The 25,457-nt window shown below is 56.4% G+C and overlaps 9 protein-coding genes across 9 annotated transcripts; 4 read left to right on the forward strand and 5 right to left on the reverse strand.

The window, feature by feature from the left end:
• Window positions 1-499: 499 nt before the first annotated feature.
• On the forward strand, window positions 500-1,207 carry B0T26DRAFT_619641 (uncharacterized protein; the record flags this gene model as incomplete). The annotated part of the gene is made up of 1 exon (XM_060436052.1): window positions 500-1,207. A coding segment is annotated over one exon (708 nt), but the record flags the coding sequence as incomplete, so codon positions are not given.
• A 208-nt stretch (window positions 1,208-1,415) lies between these two features.
• Window positions 1,416-2,591, reverse strand: B0T26DRAFT_678903 (uncharacterized protein; the record flags this gene model as incomplete). The annotated part of the gene is made up of 4 exons (XM_060440289.1): window positions 1,416-1,765; window positions 1,824-1,896; window positions 2,008-2,412; window positions 2,502-2,591. 4 exons carry the CDS (start codon window positions 2,589-2,591, stop codon window positions 1,416-1,418), a joined length of 918 nt encoding a protein of 305 aa, XP_060292798.1.
• Window positions 2,592-3,244: 653 nt separating this feature from the next.
• B0T26DRAFT_654081 (Phosphotyrosyl phosphate activator protein-domain-containing protein) lies at window positions 3,245-4,883 on the forward strand (the record flags this gene model as incomplete). Its single annotated transcript, XM_060438515.1, has 2 exons — window positions 3,245-3,993; window positions 4,070-4,883. The coding sequence occupies 2 exons, from the start codon at window positions 3,245-3,247 to the stop codon at window positions 4,881-4,883; spliced, it is 1,563 nt and encodes a 520-aa protein (XP_060292799.1).
• A 349-nt stretch (window positions 4,884-5,232) lies between these two features.
• Window positions 5,233-7,792, reverse strand: B0T26DRAFT_652794 (glycoside hydrolase family 92 protein; the record flags this gene model as incomplete). Its single annotated transcript, XM_060438397.1, has 4 exons — window positions 5,233-6,359; window positions 6,428-6,580; window positions 6,646-6,758; window positions 6,822-7,792. The coding sequence occupies 4 exons, from the start codon at window positions 7,790-7,792 to the stop codon at window positions 5,233-5,235; spliced, it is 2,364 nt and encodes a 787-aa protein (XP_060292800.1).
• B0T26DRAFT_408095 (uncharacterized protein) lies at window positions 7,584-8,301 on the reverse strand. Its single transcript, XM_060434857.1, has 2 exons — window positions 7,948-8,301; window positions 7,584-7,888 (listed from the first exon to the last, which is right to left on the reverse strand). Exons 1-2 carry the CDS (start codon window positions 8,219-8,221, stop codon window positions 7,815-7,817), a joined length of 348 nt encoding a protein of 115 aa, XP_060292801.1. The 5' UTR covers window positions 8,222-8,301; the 3' UTR covers window positions 7,584-7,814.
• A 1,812-nt stretch (window positions 8,302-10,113) lies between these two features.
• On the forward strand, window positions 10,114-12,419 carry B0T26DRAFT_678906 (uncharacterized protein; the record flags this gene model as incomplete). The annotated part of the gene is made up of 6 exons (XM_060440290.1): window positions 10,114-10,539; window positions 10,609-11,472; window positions 11,571-11,582; window positions 11,703-11,842; window positions 11,934-12,119; window positions 12,224-12,419. 6 exons carry the CDS (start codon window positions 10,114-10,116, stop codon window positions 12,417-12,419), a joined length of 1,824 nt encoding a protein of 607 aa, XP_060292802.1.
• On the reverse strand, window positions 12,218-16,564 carry B0T26DRAFT_408047 (uncharacterized protein). The gene is made up of 4 exons (XM_060434856.1): window positions 15,933-16,564; window positions 15,633-15,844; window positions 15,122-15,572; window positions 12,218-15,064 (listed from the first exon to the last, which is right to left on the reverse strand). Exons 1-4 carry the CDS (start codon window positions 16,424-16,426, stop codon window positions 12,706-12,708), a joined length of 3,516 nt encoding a protein of 1,171 aa, XP_060292803.1. The 5' UTR covers window positions 16,427-16,564; the 3' UTR covers window positions 12,218-12,705.
• Window positions 16,565-18,255: 1,691 nt separating this feature from the next.
• Window positions 18,256-20,953, forward strand: B0T26DRAFT_408114 (uncharacterized protein). The gene is made up of 3 exons (XM_060434858.1): window positions 18,256-18,348; window positions 18,467-20,687; window positions 20,740-20,953. Exons 2-3 carry the CDS (start codon window positions 18,481-18,483, stop codon window positions 20,867-20,869), a joined length of 2,337 nt encoding a protein of 778 aa, XP_060292804.1. The 5' UTR covers window positions 18,256-18,348; window positions 18,467-18,480; the 3' UTR covers window positions 20,870-20,953.
• Window positions 20,954-22,256: 1,303 nt separating this feature from the next.
• Window positions 22,257-24,701, reverse strand: B0T26DRAFT_408153 (uncharacterized protein). The gene is made up of 3 exons (XM_060434859.1): window positions 23,900-24,701; window positions 23,380-23,827; window positions 22,257-23,310 (listed from the first exon to the last, which is right to left on the reverse strand). Exons 1-3 carry the CDS (start codon window positions 24,603-24,605, stop codon window positions 22,521-22,523), a joined length of 1,944 nt encoding a protein of 647 aa, XP_060292805.1. The 5' UTR covers window positions 24,606-24,701; the 3' UTR covers window positions 22,257-22,520.
• Between the last annotated feature and the right edge of the window lie 756 nt (window positions 24,702-25,457).

A 25,457-nucleotide genomic window follows, 5' to 3' on the forward strand; every position in this document is an offset into this window, starting at 1 on the left:
TATTTTGTAGAGCAAGTTTGCAGATGCAGCAGCTGCGGTTGGAAACAATAGAGTGTGGATACGTGCCGCTAGTAGCTGACGGGCCTGTAAGTTAGCAGAAGTCCGGACTAATGATGCCTGACGTTCCAGTACATACAGGGCAGATTTGGCGTCGCATTTACAGCCTTCTCACCTTCTGTGCCTCACCAAACCGATTTTGCCGGGTATGCTGACTGCTGTCATTGAGCCACACCTGCAACTACCAACTCGGCGAGTCTCAACATTTCGCCTGTGAGAAACACCTTCCGCCAGATGCGCCGACCCGGGCCAATTTATTTTTTATTTTAAACTCCCAAACAACACAAGGCATTGCCACTGCACTGCTCCACAGAGCAACGGCCCGCGAAGTCTATCCGCCATTGCAGTACCTAAACCACTACTATATCTCGCCACCATCCTGGCTACCTATACACACCACACTATGGGAGGCAAGGATAAGCCGGGAAAGCAACAGACTGCCCTGCCCAAGAACTGGCCGGCTCAGATCCCGTACCTAACGGGGCCGCTGTACTCGCCACGCCTAACAGCCGCGCACCTCGCCGCGATCCGCACTAGACCTTTACCCCCGGCTGAGACAGATACAGACATAGTAGTAGGCACGTTTGAGATCCCGCGCGGTCTCAAGCCCGGCCCCAGCGCCGCCGTGCGCATCACGCCGATCACGGACCCATCGCACCCAGCCCACGGGCAGTGCGGCCTGTTTGCCGTGCGCGACCTCAAGCCCGGCGAGCTGGTCGTGCCGTATTTCGGCGAGGTGCACGTCGGTTCTGGCCCTGATGCTATTTCAGAGGGAGAGGACGAGCACGCCGCGTCCGACTACGACCTGTGGCTCGACCGCGACGGCAACGTAGCCGTCGACGCGGCGCGCGCGGGCAACGAGGCCAGGTTCATCAATGACTACCGCGGCGTTCCTGTGTCGTCGGGCGCGTCGTCTTACTCTTCGTCGAGGCCAGCGGAGGGGCTGGGGGGACTGACGCGCGCGCGGCCCAACGCAGAGTTCCGCGCTGTTTGGGACCCACGCCTGTGTCAATGTCGTGGCGAGATGACCATGGCTGTGTTTGTGCTGCCAGCAGGGAAGAAGAAGAGACAGAGAAAGGACGGGACGCAAGGCGGGATCGCCAAGGGCGAGGAGGTCTTGGTGAGCTACGGCAAGGGGTTCTGGGGGGAGAGGCAGGGCAGCAGCAGCAGTTGACCGCGTTATCCGTCTGCTCCTCTCCTTAGCCTTATGTCTGTCTGTCCTTGCTAGAACCCCCATCTTCGAAGATATCTGTCCAGGTTCTTGGAGATCGAGGCGTGCATCTCGTCGACCTTTGCGGGCCCCGCTTCTCTAGCTAGCGCGGCATGTAGAAGTAGGGGGGTGAGACATCCTCGAGAAACTACTTCAGCGCGGCCAGCTCGCCGCAGCCCGCGATGTCGGCCGGCCGGAGGACCCCGGTGCCAGCGAGCGCCTCGTCCATGGCCTTGGCCACGGCCCAGCTGAATCCTCCTCCTGTTTTGGGGTTTTCGCCGTCGTGGACGGAGGGCGGCGCGTTGCCCTTGAACCCCTCGAGGAGACACTTGCGCAGCTGGTTCTCGTCGGCGTCGTCCTCGAGCGGCCCAATCACCAAAAAGCCGAAGCCCAGCGAGTAAAAGTACTCGTCGGCGGGAGTGGCGACGTGCGCGAAGTCGTAGTCGAGCAGCGCCGTGGTGCGGTTCGCCGCCGCGTCGTGCAGCATATTGAACATGTCTGGGAAGAGCGTTAGGGGTATGGCGTTCAAGACTTGAGGGTAGGCAAAAAGACTGACCAGAGTCGCCATAGACCAGCGTCTGCCGCGGAACCGAGTTGTCCCTGACCTTTTGCGCGATGCCCCCCTCTTCCTCTTCCGAGGACAACGCAAACATGTCGAGTCATTCGCGGAGGCCGCCGTTGCGCCGCCAGCCCTGCAGGCGGTCCGACGTGTCCGCCTCGGCCAGCTGCCGCCGCAGCACGTCCTGCTGCGCGTCTGCGTCGAGCCCGTCGAACACGCTGTCGAGCTGCGCGCCGCGCTTGAACTCCTGCACGATCCAGCTGCGGCCCGCCGCCAACGACGGGCTCCAGCCGTACACACGAGGGACCATGCTCTCGTCGCTGCTCTTGCTGGGGTAGTCGTCCAGGGTGTTGCGCATGAGCATCATGGCGGCGACCTCGTTCTCGACTCGCACGGCCTCGTTGACCAGGGCCTGCGGGTCGGAGATGCGCACGACGACGGCGGCTTGGTCGGCCGGCAGCGCTTCGGTGCCGTGGCGGCGGGGCCCTGCGTTGCTTGCCTGGCCCTGGCTCTGGGGAGAAAGAGCCAGATCGGCGCGGTAGACCCAGTTGATGGTGTTGCGGCCCAGGCTATGGATAGCCGTGACCTGGGGGGGAGAGTCAGCAAGCAGCCGTGGTGATATCGAGCCACATTCACATCTTCTTATTGTCCCATATCACATGGTCGCGCAATGACAGGGCAGTATTTTCGTAACTCTCTGGACCAGTCCCGTCGCAGTAGGCCGACAATGAAGTCCAGCCCCTTTTTTTCTCGATCACTCGACATTCTGGGCAGTGAAGGTGTAGCTTGGGCTTGCTCGTGCTGGGTTGGGTGCAGAGACGGACTCCGGAGAGAGATGAAAGATGTGTTGCTTGTTTGGTTCTAGCAGACTCAAAAAGGGGTGAGGGTATGGGATCAATACATATATTTATACTGGAGTAGACATATATATATGGAAACTCTTCGCCATTTTTCCAGTTATGCAGTTGCTTCCTCGAATCCTTCTCGACCGGGTCGTGGTTGTTGAAACTCTGGCAACACAGTGCATTGGAGAAGTGCAACGGATTGATTAAGAATTAATATGTATATCAATGCTCACGCTGCAGCTGTATTCTCGAGGCATTCTGCAAGTCTCAACCGCAACCCATTCAGCATCTGCAGGGATAGAATCATAAGTAGTTGACCGTTGGAAGCACCCCACGGCTAACGGGTACTGTAGCCTGCCGCCCGTTCAACCCCAAGCCCCGCTAGCCAACCCGAAGCTGCCCCTAATAATAGACTAAGGTACCCCATCAGTGAAGACAGCGGGGGTTCCCCAATTTCTCGGCTCCCCCACGACAGCGTCTCGGCCTTACAACCTACCTTACCGACTCGCCAACATCCAACACATCTCGATCAGCCGGCTATTATATAGGGACTATATCGGTCCGAGCGACAGCATGGACCCTCCACCGCGCCAAGCGGCGCCGTCGTCGTCGCCGTTCCCGCGGCTCGAGGTGCTCGACCGCTCCGCGGCGCACACATTTGCGCGCCCGGCGAAGCTGATCAACGACGGGCCCGACGTGGCGCACTTCCTAACGTCGAAAGCCTACCGCGACATTGGCACGTTCGTCATGCAGCTGAACCGTGCGCTGTGTCCCCGCAGCAAGACGCAACCCACAGACAGTGCAGGCATCGAGTCGTTCACGCTCGGCGCCGGCCGCGAGCGCGACCCCGAGCCCGTGGCCCGGCTGCGCCAGCTGTTGCAGCGCGTCGAGGCCTTCGTCGACGAGGCGCCGCCCGACCCCGGGCCGCGGCGTTTTGGTAATGTCAGCTTCCGCACGTGGCACGCCCTGCTGGACGAGCGAGCCGACGCCCTTCTGCGCGAGTTCCTGCCGCGCGGCGTCCTCGAGTTTCCCTCTACCTCTGCGGGGACAACAACGGCGGCTGAGTTGAAGGCGGGCGAGGAAGGGTTGTTGGAAACAGGAGAGGAACAGGGCGAGGCCGGGCCGCTCGACGAGGTCAAGGCGTATTTCCTCGGCAGCTTCGGGAGTGCTCAGCGGCTAGACTACGGCACGGGCCACGAGCTGAGTTTCCTGGCCTTCTTGGGCTGTGTGTGGAAGCTGGGTGCCTTTAAGAGCGAAGCCGCCGACAGCGAGAGGGCACTCGAAGATGTGGAGCGGAGCATTGTCCTGGGCGTGATGGGGCCGTGGGTTTTTTTCCCTCCTCCTATCCGCCCCCTTTCACATAACCGCCGTACACACACTAACACAGCATCCCCCCAGCTACCTCCAAGTAATACGCCGTCTGATCCTGACCTACACGCTCGAGCCGGCCGGGTCGCATGGTGTGTGGGGGCTCGACGACCACTCGTTCCTGCCGTACATCTTCGGGTCAGCGCAACTAACGCGGCCGATCGGCGAGGGGTCCGGCGAGGCGATGCCGCTCGAGGGCTCGCTTCAGGGAGCGCCGCGGCCGGCCGACGTGGCCAAGGTGGACGCGGGCTTCGAGCGCCTGCGCCGCGACAACATGTACTTCTCGGCGGTCGGCTTCATCCGCGACGTCAAGACGGGGCCGTTCTGGGAGCACAGCCCAATCCTGTTCGACGTGTCTGGGATCCGCGACGGCTGGGGCAAGATCAACAAGGGCATGGTCAAGATGTTCAACGCCGAGGTCCTGTCCAAGTTCCCCGTTGTCCAGCACTTCCGCTTCGGCGCGCTCTTCTCGTGGGACCAAGACCCCGACGCCCCCGCCCCCGCCCAGTCCGTCCACATGGCCAACCAGCCTGCTTCTGCTATCGCTACTCTTGCTGCTGCTGCTGCTGCTGCTGCTACTGCTGCCGGTACTGCGGCGCCCTGGGCGCAAGCGACTCGGATGCCTCCCGGCACCGGAGGAGGGCCGGGAATCCCGTACTCCAAAGCCCCTTGGGCCAGCCGAGGTGTCGGCGGTGGAGCTGGGGGCAGCAGCGCGGTACCCCCTCTTCCGCGGGGAGGGCCGCCCGACACAGGGCCGCTTCCGCCGACCTCGTTCCCCAAGGGCATCCCAGGCAAGGCCAACAACCAGTTCGCCGTCACCAAGGCGCCGTGGGCGAACGACTGAATAAGACAAGATTGGCTGGGTCCGCACGTGGTCAACGAAATAATGTTTTGTTATAATTCAACAGAGCCATGGTTTGATTTTAGGTTGGCTGTATATAAAAGATGAAAATGCAACAAGGTGACAGAAGAACAAAGTGATACCCCGATAGATCAACTAAAATTACACAAGGCAATAAATGTAGTTTCAAAAGCCCTAACCAAGATTGCTGCCCTTTTAGTATCCTGTCAAATGAAGAAACACCTCATATACTACATCTCCCGACTCACGTGTACTGTATACATTTTAAGCCATCTATGTACACCCACTGCCAAACCGCCTCGGCAGTCCCAATATCATACGGTTAAAAGTGTTATTTGCTCTCGGGTTTAACCTCGGTGTGACCCTCGGGTTCGTGGTCCGCCATACTTTCCCCCGGGTGTGTGGTTACGGGCATGTCGACTGTCGGATAGCTCGGCGGGCGGTCCTGTTCGGCTGTGCCCCAGCTCCCTTCGGTCTTGCCGACGGTGAACTCTAGGACGCCGCCCTTGAGAAAGAAGTCGTGCGTGATCCAGTTCCGCGTGTGCGTTTTGCCGTTGAGCGTGGCGCTCTGGATGTAGATGGCCTTTTGCTCCGGATCGAAGTTCTTGACGCGGATGACGGCCCACTCGTGCTGCTGCTTGCCATTGGAACCTGGCGGCGGCGGTGGGACGCGGAGGCGGACTTCGGGAAAGAACGGCGGCGTCAAGAGGTAGACGTCCATGCCGGCGACGGGGAAGAAGCCCATGAAGGAAAATGCCGTGAAGGCGCCCATTGCGCAGTCGTCGTTGCCCGGGATCCCGTTGACACTGGCGTTGAACAGGTCTGGAATATAGTGATGCGTCCAAAAACTGCTGAGCCCGGGGCGCCCGCCATAGTGGAACTGGAAAGTGGGCAAGAAGCCTTGCTCGTTCCCCATGTAAGAGATGCCGCTCTTGTGGAAGAAGGTTAGGCGTTCGACGAAGCTCTCGGGGCCTCCCATGAGACCGATCAAGCCCGCCATGTCTTGCGGCACAAAGAAGCTATACAGCCATGGGCTTCCCTCGTACGTGTCAAAGCCCGTGTCGTAGTAGCAGCTGTGCTGGTTTTGGATGGGACTGCAGGTACGAGTGTTTTGGTACCGAAATGTGCCATTGATCATACGCGGCTGCATAAAGCCGGTGAACTGGGTGCTCACCACCGTGCCCGACGTGTCCCGGTACTTGTCACGCTGTTCGGAATTCCAGTAGTTTTTCCAGTTGCCTCCACGCTGGTAATACTTCTGGGCATCCGCTTCGTGGCCCAGGCCCTCGGCCATGCGCGAGATGCAGAAGTCGTCAAAGGCATACTCGACGCCCCGGCTAACGGTACGGCTCGTCGGCCCAGTCCCATTTTTATCCTCGTCGTTCCAAGGAATCCACCCAAGCTCATGCCAGCTGACGAGATTGCCGCGGCCTTCGAGGCCCCAGTTCTTTGGCTCGACTGTCTTGTATCAGCCTTAATCTCTGTAAAGACGAACTCATGAGGGTGGCTCAATATGCACTCCTTACCTTCTGCATCGGAAACAACCGCTTCATAGGCTTTATCCCAGTTGATGCCTTCAGTCAGATTCTTGATAAAGGCGTCGGCAATCACTACGTCTGCGTTCGACCCCCCTTGAGTATAGCCCTTGCAGAAGCTCATCCGACAGTCAGGAAGTTTTCCTAGATGGCTAGTCAGTGGGTTATCCTCTCGTGCGATTTGTTTTATAGAGATGCTGTAGACGTACCTTCGTGTTCGTAAATGTTGATAAGGGCACGTACCATCTGCGCTTGAGCAGCAGGATCGATGATGGTTAGCAGGGGGTGTTGTGCACGGAACGAATCCCATATGCAATAAAAACTAGTCCCTGGGTCAGTTGAAACGAACAGAGAGTACGTAGTTTGATGGCTCTCGAGCACTCACGAGTCAAAGTACGGTTCGGTCGAATTCCATAAGTAATTCTCTCCCGTGTAGTTCTGGGGGGATAGCATAGTGCGGTACAGGCCAGACCAAAAAGTGGTTTGGAGCTCCTCGCTCACTCCGGTCGCATCGACTTGGATCGCCGACATCTTTTCTGCCCACGCCTCCTGGGCATCGCTTTCTACTCTTTCAAACTCGAAGTTGGGAATCTCGGCCTCGGCATTTTCACAAGCCTTCTCAGCAGAGATGAACGAGACTCCCACCCGGGCTAGTATGGAGTCTGTGGTGGGTTTGTCGAACTGGATCCAAACGCCAGCAGACCCAGTCGGGATGTAATAGCCCGCGCCCACGCTGTCAAGGAACTTTGGCTCCTCGGTGGCGTTGTTCGAGATGAAAGTGCCGGAGCGCCGGATCTCGGCGCCTTTGAAGTCGGCACAGAAAAAGGCTTGGTAGCGACCATAGCCAAAAGACGGGTTGTATTGGCCTTCGCCGATGACACGCGCCGACTCTGGATATACTTGGATGCCGCCAGCATTACGACTATTTGCGAGGTCGACCAGATCTACCACCACAAGCGGACTATAAGGAACGCCTGGCTTGAGCTTATCTTCCTCTGTCATCCCGACCTCGACCGTGCTGGTCCCAGGAAACGAGAAGCGATAGAGTGCTGTGTGTGCCGTGACGGTCATCTCGGCGCGAACCGAGTTGGTTAGGTTGATACCAAAGAAGCCAGCACTGGCGAGAGTTGAACCGGGAACCCGAGGCACGCCTCTGGTCATGACAGAGTACTCGCACTTGGTGAAGTCGTCGTCGAGACAACCGGGGTGAAAGAAAAGGGGGAAGTTTCCCAGGGATGGGTTCCCTCCGGTTCCAGAATCATGCATGTGCGAGAAGCCAATGACAAGATTGTCGTCAGTCACAAAGCCAGCGGCATTTTCAGCCGGGCTTGCTGTATCAGCGACAGCTTTCGCCATCCCTAAACAATTGTCAGTCATCTCACCGCCACACCACCAAAGGACTCGCGCCAGCGGACCTACCGTATGGCAGTGATGCGCCGGGGAAAACATGACCTGACAGAAACCCAACGTGTTAGTACTCGAATCTGTTGCGAGGTTAACAGACAACTTACCTCCATTGGCGGTCCCTATTAAAGGGTCAATAAACTGAAGAATGTCAACGGCTTGGCCCGCAGACCCGTGGGAGCGTCCAGGGTCGGTCGAAAAGAGCAAGAACAGCAATACGCCGCGCAGGTCGAAGTCGGAGCTGGGAAGCAAGAGGAACACGAAGAGACAGAACAAGGCAAACAGCAGCGCCCGACTCCTCCGCGGGACGATTTTGAAGTGCGTGGGTGCCATGGCGGCCTTGCGATATGGCGACCCTTCAGTCCTTTTGGTTTTCCTCATGGCCTGTTTTCCCACTCTAAACGAGGCAAGAACTTCTTTTTGATCTTATTGGAGGGCCGTGCTCCCCTAGGGAGTAAGCGGTCAGGATGATGAAGCCCACATTATATGGCTACTGCGCCACAAACAAAAGGTTTGGGATGTCATTCAAAGGTCATCGTATTCACCAATACGCCGAAGTTGGAATCTCATAGCTGTGGCCAGCGACAGATCGATCCAACAGAAAGGACAGTTGTTTCGTTTGCCGGGTTGCCGGGCTGCCAAGAGGGGGGGCAAGGTACATTGGGCGCCCTATAGCGTTGTCTGTCCAAGCAACGGCGGCACTAGAAGGGGTGAGCGGCCACCAAGGACGCCACACCTGCGGGCGGCAAGGGTCGACTGGCGTTGTTGGTTCGTCTGTCAAAGCTCCGTACATACCCACATACGAACAGCACATTGTGGGCGGAAATCCAGGTCCCTTGCCAGAGGCCCATCGCTGACGGGTCCGTTCATAGCGGCCATCAAAACTTCCTCGCAGGAGGTGGGCATATTCTTCCGACGGGCTTTGGACGGTGGGGCGAAGGCGCTGTGTCCTTTTTCTCTTCCCCGGCTGAATCTGAACTGCCGTGATCAAAAACAGATGTTCTCGGCACCTGTATGTAATATGAAGGTATGAAGAATGAAGCTCTGTTTCGGGGCCCGGAGGCCAGGGGAAGACAAGAAAGATAGAGAGGAAGAAAAGAATACAACTTCAAGTTAAAGGCAGCAAGGTTGATACATGGATATGAGAAGGATCATTAAACTTCCAATGGAGGTCGCGACCGATTCTGTCATTACTTCGAAGGTGATTGGTTGCCGAACCCAACTGCTCTGCCGCCTGTAAACCCGAGAGGGAAACAACGATGAGACTGAAACTGACAGAAGTGCCGTCCACCATGGCTGGTGCGGCCCTGCATCCATTCTCCATTTCGATCTCCAAATCCATTCATCTTCAAAGGTCCGTTGAAGTTGCGATAGCACCCGCCCTCCATCTCTACACTGTTAACTGGAAGCTCTCCAGCGTCCCGGGCAAGCCAGGCTGCCTGCCTTAGGTAATCTGTACAGATTGTATGTATGGTGCACCCTCGGCCCGCCGCCAAGCCGATCTAATGCACACCCCAGCCTGGCCCCTCAGGGTCTGTGACGAGTTGGGATTGTTTCTCCAGCGCTTTTTTGAGGGAACCTCGACCTCATCACACGCAGGATTTACAGCGTCACAATATTGTCACCAAATATTACAACCGTTGATTCTTATCGCTTAAAACGGTCGGTCTGCCCAACATTCAGCCAGATCGCTTGCCCACCATTTATCTCCCTCGGACCAGCCAGAATCCGCGGCTGCAAATGGAATGGGCTCCCCTACTACGTCACGTAGGCAGCGGCCACCCTACCTACTAGACGTACCCCTACCTGACGCCTGCCGGAGGGTTTCTCCTGGATGGGTGAGGCCTGCTGACGGGACAGAAATTTGACCCTTTTCCACGACGGGAGCAGTGCTGATGGTGACTGACGTTGGAGCGAGGCAATCAAATATGCCATTAATTAAAAAGGGCTTACTCCTTATCGCCGAGTACGCTGGATGGGGTGCCTACCTACTATGTATGCACATTGCACATATTCCGCACATATCGGCCAACGTGCTAGTACTGTCTAGGGGAGGGGCATAATCCTTGGCTCCCTGCCCGACCTAATAAAGTCGCTAAGGTCCCTTATTATAGATGGACATGCTCGCCGCGACCGACTGCTCAGACCGCTAAGACGGCTCTCGTTCTGGAAATGCGCTGCTGTTCTTCAATTCGATTCTGTTCCCAAGGTGATGCTGCGGTGTCCGCTGCCACGCTGCTGTGCGCCCCCGTGAAGCTGGAGCTGGAGCAACCATGAGGGTGCCCCTGTGGTTGTTGCCTCTGCAGATATTCGGAATCCCTAGAGCCTGGGCAGTTGACTCGTTGCAGTTGCAATCACAATCACCCCAGTCGCCGCAAATCACGTTGGACTTGGAGCCGGACGACGTCTCCTGCCCGGACTACACCTCTTATGCCTCGCGACGCCATGATCCGCCGTCGACGGGCGCGTATCGGCTGCCGTACCAGCGCCCAGTCCCGCCATGTCGCACCTTCAACCTCTCCGAGGTCGAGGAGACGATTGCTGCTATGGAGAAGGTCGTGAAAGACCCAGACCTGTTTCGGCTGTTTGAGAACTGCTTCCCAAATACGCTCGATACCGCCATTACCTGGAAGGGCAGGGCCACCGTCGAGGCTGCAGACCTTGAGCTAGGAATTACTAGCAATGGCACGGGTGAAGAGGTACGAGAAAATGTCGAGCCAACGAGACCCCGGAGCTGCCTAGGTAATAAATACTAACTTCTGCCAAAGCTCACTTTCATCACCACCGGCGACATCAACGCCATGTGGCTCCGGGACAGCGCCAACCAGCTCCAGAGCTACAAGTCGCTGCTCAGGGCCAACGGCTCGTCGTCGTCCCTGGCCTCGCTGTTCCGCGGCACCATCAACCTGCAGGCGCGGTACATCCAAGCGTCGCCGCACTGCAATGCCTTCCAGGCGCCTGCCGAGGCGAACCTCACGGGAGCCTTCGGCCTCGGCTCCGGCGCTGACTACGTGTGGCCGACGCCCGACGCGACGGCCGTCTTCGAGTGCAAGTACGAGCTCGACTCGCTGGCCGCGTTTTTGCAGCTCAGCCACGAGTACTACGTCAGCACGGGGGACGCGGCCTTTTTCGCGGGAGCGGGGGCAGGGGCCGAGGCCGAGGCCGAGGACATGGTCGGCGGGTGGAGCGACGGCGGGTGGAGCGACGCGCTCGACGCCGTGCTCAACACCACGGCCGAGCTGCTAGCCGGCACGTACGGCGACGACGGGTCGGTGGCGGCGTCGCCGTACACGTTCCAGCGCTCGACGTCGACGGCCACCGAGACGCTGTGCAACGGCGGCGTCGGCGCGCCCGTGCGCGGCGGCACCGGCCTCGTGCGCAGCGCCTTCCGCCCCAGCGACGACGCCTGCACCTACCAGCTCTTCATCCCCGGCAACATGATGCTGTCGCGCTACCTGACGCTGTGCGCCGACATTGTCGACACGCTGGGCGAGACGGAGAAGGCGGGCATGATGCGCGTGTTTGCCGACAGCATCCGCGCCGGCATCGAAAAGTACGGCAGGGTGAACCACCGCCTGTTTGGCAAGATCTACGCGTACGAAGTGGATGGCTACGGCAGCTACAATGTCATGGTAAGTGGAACAGTGACTTGCCTCAGTTTTGCCGTCCTAGGGAGAAATGTGTGTGTGTGTGTGTGTGCGTGTGCGTGCGTGTGTGTGTGTATGCGCAGCCCCGTGCCTACGTGAGTTTGCAAGCAGATCGCAAAATACGAGACCAAAACACAAAGAAGCCCGCCAGCTACAAACATGATCACGACTGTGCATTGTTCCAAGCGGTAGCTAACGCCCATTAACAAAAACAGGACGACGCCAATATCCCCAGCCTCCTGAGCGCTCCCATGTTCGGCTACGTCAGCCGCCACGACCCGGTCTACCAAAACACGCGGCGCTTCATTCTCAGCAAGGAGAACCCCTATTTCATGTTTGGGCCCGTGATCAACTCGTTCGTCCCACCCGGCCCCACCCCAAACTCCCCAAGCCACAACGTGGTACAACGTTGCACGAACAAGCAAGCAAGCTAACACCGGGTATAGCACGGGCGGCCCGCACGCCGGGCCCGGCATGGCGTGGCCCATGAGCCTGATCGTGCGGATACTGACGAGCGACGACGACGATGAGATCGTCGACTCGCTGAGGCAGATCCTCTCGTCGACGGACGGGCTAGGCCTCATCCACGAGTCGATCAACACGCAGTCTGAGTCGGTGTGGACGAGACAGTGGTGAGTAATCAGCATCGCTGCCCGTGTACACTCATCCCCTCTGCCATGTTCACATAACTATTCCCTGGACACGGAATACTCACAAGCATTTTTCTTCTCTATAGGTTCTCGTGGGCCAACGGCCTGTTCGGGCAGATGATGCTCGACCTGCGGCAAAGAAAACCGCACCTGCTGGCGCTCAGCTACCAGCCGACAAATCACAAGAAAGAGACGCTAGTCTCAAATCACGAGGACGAGACGCCAGTCTCAGGGACCGCCAGTCTATTCGATAATAATGGTAATATTAGTGATAGTAGTTAATGCCACAACATAATCCATCATCGTGAAACCGCCACCGTCGTCTTTTCTCCCCCTCGAACTCGCCCTTCGTAAAACCGATTAAATCTAGAGGTGCACTATACTATCTAGAGCGGGCAGATAGACTTGATATCGTAATGTGCAAAACGCGTTGCATATCATTACATGAAAGCCTCAGTCCAAAGCTCGCCCATTGCCCCTCAAAACTCTATAGCCTCCTATAATACTCATCTGGCGTATCTGCGATCTAACACATTTGAGAAAACAACAACTTTCTGGGAAACACCCCCTAACTTAGATCAAACCCGGCCCCGCTCGAGACTGCGTACAGGAGCTTGCTCTTGAGCGTAGCGGCGGTCTGGTACTGTGGTAACTTCAACAGGTTCATACACGTGCTTGCGCTCGGCAGCCTATCCTGGTCCTGCCCGCCGTCACGGATGCTGAAGGCGGGACTCAGCTGGCTGAAGCCAAGCAGCGGTGCGCGCGGAGTGCTCGTGACGTACTTGAGCACGTCGCGGCGCTCGCGGTCCTCGAGGCCGCGCACGACGTCCCAGAACATTTTGACCGTAGGATGCTCTTCGCCGTCGTCGCCAATGGCGTAGACGCCGCTGTAAAAGGTGTGGCGGCGCCAATCCTCAACGTCGATCTCCGAGTTGTCGCCGCCCACCAGCCGCTGCAACTCGATCTGGTTGAACATGCTGAGCCAGGCGGGGTCGATGATTGTGCCTAGACCGCGAAGGAATGCACGCGTCTGCGCGTGTGGCTGCACCGCAAGGCGGTGGCGTGCTACATAGCTGATGTAGAGAGGCTTGTTCTCATTGGTGACGGGCACGTTCTCGCCGTCAGGGATGAGGTTGCGCGTCACAGTGCTGACCGGCATATCAGGCGGCGATACTTGATCAGTGATGGTAAAGTCGAGGTCGAGGTCGCTGACGTCGCCCGGATAGTTCTTCAGCTGCAGCATGCCCTGATACAGCTCGTCGTCTAGATCTCGAAGATCGTTGATGTTGGCACGATAGGTATCGGTGCCGGCCGTGGCCCACTTGAGGAGGAAAAACCCGGCAAATACAATATCGATCAAGATGCCCTCGTACATGCATTTCCCAATAATTCGACCGAGAAACTCGTACTGCCGTAGGAGATCCGCCAAGCTCTCGCGCCACGTCTCTGAGCCTTCGGGAACCTCGGCTCTCCGAAGCGCCTCTCTCTGTTGGTCAACGGCGGATGGATTCGGATAGTACGAGTTCTGGCTGTTGGTGACAAATAACCGCTGATCTTGAGTGAAAGCCTCGGTCGTGACGCTCGTCAGAAACTCCTTGGTCACGCCGCCACCATCTATCCCGGCTTCTTGCATCCCGAATTCATCCACGAATGTAATCTGAATCGGCTCTTTCAGGCCGTCCTCCAACTCCCAGAACTTATTCATTGCATCCAAAAAGATGCGGCCTCTGGTGATTTGTGCCTGGTGTCGGCCAAGCACCTGCGTCGCAGCCGAGTTCGGATGCTCAAAACCCCCTCCGTGTTGGTCGAGTATCCATAGCCTCCATCTGTCTGGGTCAATAAACCCACCTCTTCTCCGTTCTTTGTCGAGGTGAACGAACTGCCGGAATATCTGAACCCGTATCTCAAATGGCACGATAAATGGCATGTTCCGTAAGATCTCAAGTCGCGGGCCGATTGATGCTAGCATCCTCTCCCGGGCGGCCTTTCTCTGTTGTGTTCTCAGCCTTTCCAGCTGCGCGTGAAGCGATGGTCTTTGAACCGTAAACGTTAGATTGGCGGGCTCATCCGTATCCATCTCATCGCCATCCCCGCCGTCGTCATCATCTTCACCAGACTCACGGAGCTCCCGCTGCCTCTGTTCTTCGAGTACGACGGCAGAGAAGAAGCCTTCCATATCGAACTTGGACGTCATGAGCCAATGACCCTGCGGCAGGAATGGACGCCGAGAATCTCGCTCATAGAGCATTCTCATTGCTGCCGTTACGAGACTCCTGAACGCGTCAAAATCAATTCCTGCCGTGATGACGAACGTCGATACCTTCTGGACACGACCGACATCTACCGAGTTACTACGGCGGACCGGGGAAGCCAAGAAGTCATCAAGGCCGCTCAAGTTCCTGGTAGGTCCCGCTGCTGCTTCCAGCAGCTCGGCAGCGCTGTAGTACAGCGTGAAGCTCAGGTGCTTCAGAAAGCGCGTGAGGCGTTTCAGTTCCTCTAGCGAAAGCGTACTTGAGCGTAACCGCAAGGCGGTGCTCCCGACGCTGGCTTGGGAATTAAGGCCGCTGAAAAAATCGTCGTCGTCAGTTAGCCGGAGAATAAAGACATACAACTCGAGAAATAAGAGAATAGTTCGCCATTCTCGATGCCACTGCGAATCAGTCTTGGCGGCCGACGACTCTAAGGAATTCGATTTCTGTCGCAAGACGTTGAGGGTAGCTTCCTCGTTGGAGACAATAGTGGAGAAAATCGAAGTCTGGCTCATGGCATTCCAGAAGAACTTAAGAGCAGGCAGCGAGCCGCGCCGAGTAGACATGTCTACTAGATACAGGCGCATCCTAATGTCGTCGCTAAGCGTGGGGAAACAGTAGATCAACGTGAGGATGTAGCCAGCGAGGAAGCTAGCGTCCTCAAACTCCGAGGAAGATCTAAACATGACCTCGTCAATAGGGGAAGACAGGGGCAGTGCGGTGGGTTTGACGTACAAGGTGAACATGTCAAGAAGACTAGAGATTTCGTCCTTATCAATCAAAGAAGAAAGTTTATTCAATATGTAGGGAGGGAGTGCGTTATGGAACATGTCCTCAGGCTTTCGAGTTTCACGTGAGCCTCGAGAGTCGGGAGCTCTAGAGCCTGCTCGTATCCGGGTAGATGAGAGGGACAGGAGCAAATACAAGGCCTTGAGAAATTTTGGGTTCCAAGTGTGCTGCCTCTTGGCCTTTTGCAGCGCAACTAGATGTGCTAGCAGCCACAAGATAGTGAGGTAGGATTTAGGTGTCTTGGGCTCTGCCGGCGGGTTGTTGAGAAGAGACTCAGACAGACAGTCGGTGTCAACATCGGCCACAAAAGAGCCGACGTCGGCTTCAAACAAGACCAGATCGGGCTGCGTCAAGAAGGAAAGGGCAAACTCGTGGTAAGCCGCCGAGGTGAATGACGCTGTTACGACAGTTAGCAAACAGGGCTTTCCCTCCAGCAGCGGGAAGAGGCGCTACGTACCTGGGACGCCAGTCGCAATAAGCGGTGCAACCACGATGGCCCGAAGGAGATCCCGCGACGGAGATTCTGGGCTAACATGGCGGCCACACTCGCCCAACACTCTGCAATACCTTCCTAGAACAGGCTCTATCGATCGAGGCCGTATTTTTAGTATGCCATTCAGCGTTTCCAACAAAACTTGCGTCTGTGGTAGTGTGGTAGCGACGTCAGACCTGCCGGATAGCAATTGTTGTTAGCATGACGATAGGTTACAAAACATGGGTACGATATGCTCCAAGGGAAGGAAGGGGGCGGTGTTACCCTTCCAGCGAGGCGATCAGCAAGCGGGCAAGCTTGTTTAGTCGGGTGAAATGTACGGCTCCCGAAACGAAAGCACTGAAGTTGGACCGTAGGAGATCTTGAGCCACCCAAACCAGTCTGCGGTGATCCTCAGGGCTGACCCCTCCGTTGACGGCCAAGACAAGAGGAAGGGCCCGCACAGATCTCTGCTGCGCATCCACCGCGTCTTGCCCATCGTAGAGTCGGTCGAGTGCCTGACGGCGGGAAGCTCTCAAACTCCATCGCACGCAGTGGCCCCTCCATGTCTTTTGAATGCGCAGCGCCGCCTTGAGCCGGTCTCTCTCGTGCTGCCTCTGCTGACGTTCGGCCTGGGCGAGCGCAACTGACTTGGAAGCTCCGGCGGCCGCAGTGCTGGGGCCACCCCAGGATGGGTTGGTGAAGGGATTGGCGGTTCGTTGGCCGCTGAGGTTGACGTTCCGCGCTCTCCGCGAGTTGCCCGTGAAGGTCGGGAACATGGCTAGATGCCTCAAGTGCGTAATGCGTGGTCAAGGTAGGGAGGTGGGCAGGTGGTGAGGCAGGCAGTGACAGTCTAGGGTATGCTTCTGCTGTGGCGGGGTTGTTTGCCCAGGCGTGGTTCGACGATTCACTGACGCTGGATCCCGGCAGTCAATAAGGTACTGTTAGCCCACCCAACAAGACTGGGTAGACCGGACCACCTTGTTGATCAAGAAGCAAACCACGACAGCTCAACAGTGAACATGCAGCAGGCGTAAACCCCTTTCTCTCAAATCATGCAGGGTCGTGACAGGAAAACAAAACACAAGCTCGGATTGCGGTGCGGCAACGACGCAAGCGATCTCGAGGCAGCACGAGAGCAAGGTACCTCAGGTACGGAGTATTGTACTGCTGGACTGTGCACCCGAGCACGGCCCGAGAGCTTCGTCAATGAGGGAAGGTTGTCAAACTCTTGCTGTAAAGTGCCTCATGGTTTAAGGGGGCAAATATAGGAAAGTTACGTGGTGAAGACACGGGACCTCAACTTGCCACTATATCTGTGTTGCGTTGCGTTTCGTTGCCTTCCAGAAAGTTGACATCCACTGGGTAAGGCACCTTTGGGTCTCGGGCCACTGTCCGTTTAGTTATAGTGACAGCCCTGGAGCTCTCTTGCCCAATTCTACCCTTAGGTAAGGCAGGTGGGCTGTTGGGGATGGAGCTATCAGTAAGCTACGGCGCAGGTGCTGCTTCCTCCGCTGAGACTGAGCAGTGAGGCCAGCACAAAGCCCCACCTGGGCTCTGATAAACGTCAGCTAGCGATAAGACTTTGTAGGTTGGCTCTCGCAGAGCAGAAACCAAAAAAGCCCCATTAATAGCCATTTACAGGTTAGAGAGATATCACCATCCTCTCCTAGATAAATATTTCATACCTTTGCCCCTCAACGCCCCAAAGATCGTCCCTAGAAAAGTCACTTTTCCTCGCGGGAGACAAAGGACACGCCATACGGCTTGTAGACTCGAGTCTCAGATACTCTAAAATACACCGTACGGCGGGCTAAATGAATGAGGTGCAAGATTCGTTTGCCCCACATTTCAAACTTCTGCACAGTACGGAATATGTAGACGGTTGAGGGTGGGGCTGCTCGTTTGCGATTCTTGAGAAGCGGCATTGACACAGCTCAAAGCTGCAGTGCAGTGCGCGCCTGCTTCAAAATCCAAACCCTACGTAGATAACCGAGAAAATCAGAGCAAGGCCGAAGCTTAATTCACATAGAAGAAAATCATCCCCGAGGAAGATCTTACGGGAAGCGGGAAAATTTACTCGTATATTTAGTGTATGGATGGCATGGAAGAACTCTCTGCCAGGAAAGGAGCGAGGACTGGGAAATCTGGGGTTGCCGTCTGTAATTCGCTAATTGCATAAATCACGGTTCTTTGGCAAGAACGAACGTGGGTAAAAAAAAATCTGCCCGCAGTCGCCAATGTGGGCTGCCTTTTTTCTTTTCTCTCCATCCACTTCAAACCCTTTATCTCCCAAGCCCTCCCCCCCAAACACACAGAAAGAAGGCAGATAAGTCCGTTACCATCGCACTGGTTTCTGTTCTGTTCTACTTCTTTTCTGCTCTTCTAAACTTGACAAAAAAAATTGAAAATCCACTGAAAAAATCACGAGCCTACCAGCCAAAAACCCCATAAAAGAAAAAAAAATTCCTGAACCCGCGCCTCCAACAAAAACCACCATCCCCCGTCACCTTTGAAGATACGCACTGCGCCGTCCTCGATTGGAGACCTTCTCGTCAGCACCCGACAACGGCTTTTCGAGGCTTTCCCCGTCGCGTTCTTTATTCCAGTTGGAGCTCGCTTTTGTCTGCCGGCTTCTTTCTTCGCGCAGATATTCCCCTACCAAGCACCTTCCGACGGCCCTTTTCAGTTCTACATCACGGTATGCCGATTCTCATTTAACAGCTGTCTGCTTTGTCGAGTCGCAACGCATCCCATTGCCTCATCGCTCGCAGCGCAGTCGTGCGAAAGCTGGAAACTGACTCGGTTTCATTTTTCAGTTCAAGAGAGCATCATGGCCGCTCCTGTTGCCCCCAACGCTGTTGACCAGCTTGCCGCTGAGCTTGGCAATGCCAGCCTGAATGGTGGTGACAACAAGGTCACACCCGCCATCAATACCAATGTAGGCTCCGACTACCAGGGCGATGATCTCGACACTGCTGGCCCCACCCCGAGCTCGGCTGCCCCCCATCCCCAGGCGTCGGCTTCCCTTTACGTCGGCGAGCTTGACCCTTCGGTCACGGAGGCCATGCTCTTCGAGCTGTTCTCTCAGATTGGCTCCGTCGCCTCCATTCGGGTCTGCCGCGACGCTGTCACCCGCCGCTCGCTCGGCTATGCCTATGTCAATTATAACACCACCTCGGACGGTGAGAAAGCGCTCGAGGAACTGAATTACACGCTCATTAAGGGCCGCCCGTGCCGTATCATGTGGTCCCAACGCGATCCCGCCCTTCGCAAGACAGGCCAGGGCAATGTGTTCATCAAGAACCTTGATGTCGCCATCGACAACAAGGCCCTGCACGATACCTTTGCTGCCTTCGGAAACATTCTCAGCTGCAAGGTTGCCCAGGACGAGAATGGAAACTCCAAGGGCTACGGATTTGTGCACTACGAGACGGATGATGCTGCTTCGCAGGCTATCAAGCACGTCAACGGCATGCTTTTGAACGAGAAGAAGGTGTACGTCGGCCACCACATTCCCAAGAAGGATCGCCAGAGCAAGTTCGAAGAGATGAAGGCCAACTTCACCAACATCTACGTCAAGAATATCGCTCTCGACGTGACCGACGAGGAGTTTCACAAGTTGTTCGAAGACTATGGCGATGTTACGTCGTCGTCGCTCGCTCGCGACAACGAGGGCAAGAGCCGTGGATTCGGCTTCGTCAACTTCACTTCTCATGAGATTGCCTCCAAGGCCGTCAATGAGCTCAATGGAAAGGACGTTCACGGCCAGGAGATCTATGTCGGCCGCGCTCAGAAAAAGCACGAGCGCGAGGAAGAACTGCGGAGATCGTACGAGGCTGCTCGCCAAGAGAAAGCTAACAAGTATCAAGGCGTCAACCTCTACATCAAGAACCTGGATGACGATGTTGACGATGACAAGTTGCGCCAAATGTTCTCCGAATTTGGCCCGATCACTTCTTCCAAGGTTATGAGGGATGCTCTGACCGACGGGGCCGAGGATGAGCCTAAGGAGGGCAAAGATAAGGAGAACAAGAAAGAAGGCGAGAAGGAAGGTGAGGAGGAGACCGCCGACAAGAAGACGGAGAAAAAGGGAGACCGCAAACTGGGCAAGAGCAAGGGCTTCGGCTTCGTCTGCTTCAGCAATCCCGATGACGCCACCAAGGCTGTTGCCGAGATGAACCAGCGCATGATCAACGGCAAGCCACTCTATGTTGCTCTGGCCCAGCGCAAGGATGTCCGGAAGAGCCAGCTTGAGGCGAGCATCCAAGCTCGCAACCAGCTTAGGATGCAACAGGCTGCCGCGCAAGCCGGCATGCCCCAGCAGTACATGCAGCCCCCGGTTTATTTCGCCCCGGGCCAGCAGCCCGGTCCGGGTGGTTTCATGCCTCCGGCCGGCGGCCGCGGCATGGCGCCGTTCCCCCAGAATGCCAACATTATGCCCGGTGCCCAGGGTGGTCGGCCAGGACAGTTCCCCGGTTATCCCGGCCAGCAAGGAGGTCGCGGAGGTATGCCTCCCCAGCAGCAAATGCCGCCTTTCCCCATCATGGGCCAGTTCCCCCCTGGCGGTTACGCGCAACCGAACAACCCCCAGTTCATTGCGGCCATTCAGCAAGTGCAGCAGCAAGCTGCCACTCTTAGTGGAGGGCGCGGCGGCCCTGGAGGCCGCGGAATCCAGGGAATTCCCGGCGGTATGCCTCAGGGAATGAGTGTTGGCGGCCCTGGAATGCCTGGCTATCCTCCTAATGCCAGGCCCCAGAACGGCAACCTGCCCGCCCGTGGTGGCATGTCGGGCCGTGGCGGCAGCTTTATGAGCGCTGGTCGTGGCGCTGTCCCGCCTGCCGGAGCTATCGGCCTGGGTGGAGAGCTGAACGCTAGCGCCTTGCTTCAGTCACAGCTTGCTTCTACTACCAACATGCAGCAACAAAAGCAGATTCTCGGCGAGAACCTCTTCCCCAAGATCCAAGTTATTCAGCCTGAGCTGGCTGGAAAGATCACTGGCATGCTGCTGGAGATGGACAATCCCGAGCTCATCAGCCTGTACGTTTTCCTACACCAAGTTCTACGACCCCTTTTCACTAACTTGACCCAGCTTTGAGGATGATAATGCTTTGATGGCCAAGGTGAATGAAGCTATGGCCGTCTATGACGAGTACCTGAAGAACCAGGGAGACGAGGACAAGTCGGGTAAGAAGGATGAGCAGTCGGAGGAGAAGGCTTAAAACCGGCGTTCACGTGAATCTCGAGGCTGCCACTAACTCTACGGCGGTATGGCGGCGGTTGGTCTCATTTCTCAGCCGCGCTTTCGTTATCGTCATTTCGGATCTTTCAAGTCGGTCTCGCAACAGGGTCTGGAAAAGTTTTGATACCAGCTTGACTTGGTAGCAGCATGATATTTGCATCCGATGCCAGCCAGGGGGCTTGGCGTGAGGTGAATTTGGACGAGACTTTTATGAGGTCAGAAGTCTCTCCGACGACTTATTATATCACCATTGCCACGGCATCAATACGTCATCCTCATGTATTCATAGACTTGTTTTTTTTTTGGCCAGAATCTGGTCCATCAGGTGTCCATCTCTGGACAGGGCGGGATTTTCTTTTCGACCGACTCGGCGTTTTATGGTTACGGTTCTCAGGAGTGTCCTGCCGAGCTAAGCTCTGGAGTTTTCAGGGCCGGCCTTGCTCGGCACAATACCCCGGTCATTCTGGTCAGCAGAAGACCATCATCGCACAAAAACGTCTTTGAGAGGACTAGATAGACGTTATTCTACGAACAGGAGCACTAGCTAATAGATACTAAAATACTACCATCAGTCTGCTAGCCGTGGTTGGAGTGAGGCGAGGTTCGTGGCTGTAGAATTGCGTATCGTGACACTATCAGATCACAGTACCTGATGTTTTTTATCCGTATCTGATTTTAGCCTCCGAGGAACATCTTATAGGTGTTTTTTTTGTTTACCTTGCCGTTGTAGAGCCATCTGAAAGTGAACCTGTAGGAACCCACGAGGGAAAACTGTTGTCGCCTTCTCCAGAGACTAATTCACCGTCTCTTGTGCAATGTAAATAAATCACCTATGCAACTACTGCTCCCCAGCATCTGCGCTGAACGACACCATTTGCCCTGTCTAAATATGAATCGTGCATGCGAAGTATATTTATATATATGTATGTTTGTTTGTTCGTTACTCTTGCTGGCCCCCATCCCCGACCCAGTGAGTCAGTCAGCCAGTCAACCAGTCGGCTAATTCCCTTCCCATGCTTTGTTGGTTATGTACGCCGTGATGAGTTATGTCCCATCCATATCCCAGAGCATCAGTTGCTCTTAGTTTGTCTTTCCCGAGTCTGAAGAAAATTGAAAAAGAGATCAAAGGGAAAAGAACAAGTGGAAAAGAGCTTGTGACAATAAATGATTAAGTCATGCGGAAATAAGCGAAAAACTCCTTTCCAGACAAGTTAGTCAGTTAGTCGTCCAACTAACCCAAAGCTTGTTTGACCATCCTATCCAACCCTCCATCCCCATGTACCTACCCCGGTTTACATTTGATCTACTGTTCCATCCTTTCTAGGCCAGGGGAAGGGTAGCCGGCTAGTTACGTAGTTAGTACTCGCCGTTGTCCCTTAAACTCCTAAACCACCTTGCATCTTCCAAATCAACTAGACCAACAACTACTCAGACAAGTACTGTGTAGCGTATACAAAGCCACTAGACGTGAAGTGGGAAGCAGAAAACCCCAACCACCAGTCAGTCCCCGGGTTCCCATTTCGTAAAAGGAAAGAAAAGGAAAGAAAAGGAACGAAGCAAACGCCATGACTAATCCCGACACTGTAAACAAACACAGCTTTATGCTCCCCCTTATTCCCAAACCTCGTCTTTCAGTCATAATATGCACTTCCCTCAGCAGCAGCAGCAGCAGCAGCAGCAGGCGACCCCGAGAGGCCAACATTACCACGGCTTCCGCCGTAGAGCATCTCCATAAGCTTGCCCTTCTGGCGGGTGCGGACGCTCTCGAGGTACTCGCCTACGTCCTCGAGGCCGCGGATCTGCTCGTCGAGGGAGATGGTGGAGCTGTTGACGGAGCGGACGAGGGGGGAGACGAGCTTGCGGCGCAGCGTCTCGAGGTTGGCCTTGAGGATCATGAGCTTGTGGTTGTGGGCGATCATGATCTCCTTGTTGAGGACTGTGTTCTTGCGCACGCCGAGCAGTAGCTGCCGGTTGCGGTCGTACTTGTTGACGTCGGCGGCGCGCGGCCCGAGGATGCGCGTCCACAGCGACGACAGCAGCTCGTCGTGCAGCTCGTCCTGCAGCGACGACTCGCGCACCACGGTCCGCGCCAGGTTGAGGAACTGGTGGTCAATGGACTCATACAGCGCCAGGAGGGTGAGGCTGTGCTGCAGCTCATTGGTGATGGCTTCTTCGAGCACCGACAGAAACTCGCGGAATGTGCGCTGCAGCGTCTGCTTGGTGCGCTGCGGCGTTGACGGGCCGAATATGGACGAGGCAACGACTCCTATGGCCGTCGCCTGCCCTGTCGTCGGATTCTCCAAGATGCCGGCGTTGGAAAGCATGTTGTGGATGTTGTCAAAAGCTGACGAAAGTGGAAGCGAGGGCTGCTGCTGCAACTGGTAGAGTTCTCTGCGCGCCCAGTCCATCACAATGAGGATACTAACAAGGGCGGGTTAGAAGAGTATTCCGCGAAGTCATGTAACACGGGAAAAAGAGAGAGCGACGTACCTATCAATGTCTCCGTTGACACTTGAAAAGAATTTGATCAGCTCAACGGCGAGCGTCTTGAGGCTGTCGCTGAGCTCGTCGAGCTCCTTCACCATGATAGGCGCCGATGTCATGTTGCTACTGCGGACGCTCTCGCTGAGATCCCACACGGCGACACCCGTGGCCTGGATCTCGCCGACCTGCTGGATACCGCGCTCCGAGTAGTAGATGAGGGGCTCGAACGACCGCGCGACGCCGGCAACCTTGACCAGGTCGGGCACCGGTCGCATCGCGGGTGGCTGGAAGAGCGACCGCATGGCCCCGTACGATATGAAAGCAACTAGGGCCGATATCATCACGGACGCGCGCGAGCCAAATATGACGCCAAAACTTGTCCGGACAAGGTTTATGGCGGCTTCGATGGGCTCCGTCCGCTGAAGGACTTCTGCCCGAAGCGCGAATCGGAAATCTGAGGATCATGCATCAGCCGAAGCTGCACAGGACAATGAAAGAAGTATACAGATAACATTTGAATTTGTACTCTTGATCAGGTTAGACGCAAGGCTGGGTCCCCTTTCTCTTGGCCATTCTAAAATAGAGAAATAAAATAAAGAAAATAGGTGGCACTTACAGTTATTATTCCCGGCGTTTGCGTCTTGTTGCCCAACCACGTCACTCCTGTCCCCGAAGCGTCCCAACGTCGTTAGCGCGCCGCCTTTGCCACCGTCCTCCACCTTGACCTTTACATCCTCGCCGTCTGCGTCGGCTAGATACTGGCGTGCAACGTGATACTCTTCGGGGGCTGGGCTGGGCTCCTTATCCGGGGACATGCTGTCGGGGGGCAGGCGGGTGCGGATGGCCTGGGCGAGAATCAGGTCGCCCTCGTCGGCGCTCTCGTACTCGGGGCTCGACTCGCGGGAGTCGTATGCCGGCTGCTGCAGCTGTCCGCCAAAGGGGCCAAAGCCGCCCGCTCCACCTCCCGCCCCTAGGGCCAGTGTCAGCTGGTCGTCGTCGCTACTCCTGCGCCAGAAGCCGCTGCTGCGGTCGCCGTTGCCGAGGCGCTTCCAGGCCGGAGGACTGTAGCCACCGGCCGAAGCCTCCGAGTCCGAAACGTCGTCCTCCGCCATCTCGCTCGGCAGGTCCTCCTCCTCCTCCTCCTCCCCCCCAGTCGAGTGCTCGAAGTCCTCCAGTGACGCGTCGAGATGGTCTAGTGGCACTTCGAACGTTCGAGTCGCTGTCGCCGCCATAGTTTCTTGAGCTTGCGCTTGAGCTTGCCGATGCCCCCTTTTCTCTCTCGCTATTTCTCTTGCTGCTTCCACCGCTGCTGCTGTTACCGCTTACACGTAGCTGCTGTTTGCGGCTACTGCTGCTGCTACTCGGTTTTTCCTTTCTCGAGCCGCTGCTTCCCTGGCTGCTGTTTTTGAAGGCGTAGTCCGCAATCAGAGGCGGGAGCGGCTTGTTCTCGATCTGCCGTTGCTGACGCTGTCGCCGCCGCTGGGCCTGTCTGGCATCAAACCTCTCCTCGTACTCTTCTTCGTCGTCGTCGCTATACCCGCCTCTGTCTCCTCTCGACACCACGACGCGGGGCACTGCCACGGCGGCGGCGGCAGCGACGGCAGTGGTGGCGCTGCGGCGGAGAAATCGGTAGCCCAGGCGGATCGGCGAGGGCAGGGGCGGCAGGTAGAGGAACAGGAAGACCAGGGCCAGAACCAGAGAGGCGACCCAGGCGCTCGGGGCGATGGTGACGCTGAGCAGTGAGACGTGGGTGTTGACGGTGAAGAGAGACTGCATCGGACGAGATTTGGGGTTCTCATAGGTCCGTCTCTCTCCTCGCTGGCTTTGTGCAGCGAGGGAGGGAGGGAGCGAAGACACAAGGCTTTGTTTGTTTGTTTGTTTGGTTGTATGTTGCTGTGCTGCCTGCCTAGTTCTAGTGCAGTGCAGACAGATACAATGTAAATTACGAGATATAACACCTCGACAGATTGTCGCAAGGATAGTCGAATTGAAGGTGAAAAGAGCGAGAAAGAAAAAAGGCGACCGCGACGGGCAAGAATTGGACACCGTCGAAGCCTCCCTCCAGGAAAGCCAAAAGAAAAATG

Source organism: Lasiosphaeria miniovina (genome assembly GCF_030549165.1).
Source record: "Lasiosphaeria miniovina strain SMH2392-1A chromosome Unknown B0T26scaffold_6, whole genome shotgun sequence".
In the NCBI taxonomy this organism is placed as follows: Eukaryota; Fungi; Ascomycota; class Sordariomycetes; order Sordariales; family Lasiosphaeriaceae; genus Lasiosphaeria; species Lasiosphaeria miniovina.

Bases quoted from the DNA above. Each gene is read 5' to 3' on its own strand.
- B0T26DRAFT_408095 (XM_060434857.1), bottom strand. From the start codon at position 8,221: ATGAGGAAAACCAAAAGGACTGAAGGGTCGCCATATCGCAAGGCCGCC. The intron at 7,889-7,947 runs GTAAGTTGTCTG...GGTTTCTGTCAG, and splicing joins AATAGGGACCGCCAATGGAG to GTCATGTTTTCCCCGGCGCA.
- B0T26DRAFT_408047 (XM_060434856.1), bottom strand. From the start codon at position 16,426: ATGTTCCCGACCTTCACGGGCAACTCGCGGAGAGCGCGGAACGTCAAC. The intron at 15,845-15,932 runs GTAACACCGCCC...GCTATCCGGCAG, and splicing joins CTGATCGCCTCGCTGGAAGG to GTCTGACGTCGCTACCACAC. The intron at 15,573-15,632 runs GTACGTAGCGCC...CTGTCGTAACAG, and splicing joins TATTGCGACTGGCGTCCCAG to CGTCATTCACCTCGGCGGCT.
- B0T26DRAFT_408114 (XM_060434858.1), top strand. From the start codon at position 18,481: ATGGCCGCTCCTGTTGCCCCCAACGCTGTTGACCAGCTTGCCGCTGAG. The intron at 20,688-20,739 runs GTACGTTTTCCT...AACTTGACCCAG, and splicing joins AATCCCGAGCTCATCAGCCT to CTTTGAGGATGATAATGCTT.
- B0T26DRAFT_408153 (XM_060434859.1), bottom strand. From the start codon at position 24,605: ATGGCGGCGACAGCGACTCGAACGTTCGAAGTGCCACTAGACCATCTC. The intron at 23,828-23,899 runs GTACAAATTCAA...CATGATCCTCAG, and splicing joins TGCGTCTAACCTGATCAAGA to ATTTCCGATTCGCGCTTCGG. The intron at 23,311-23,379 runs GTACGTCGCTCT...CGCCCTTGTTAG, and splicing joins GTCAACGGAGACATTGATAG to TATCCTCATTGTGATGGACT.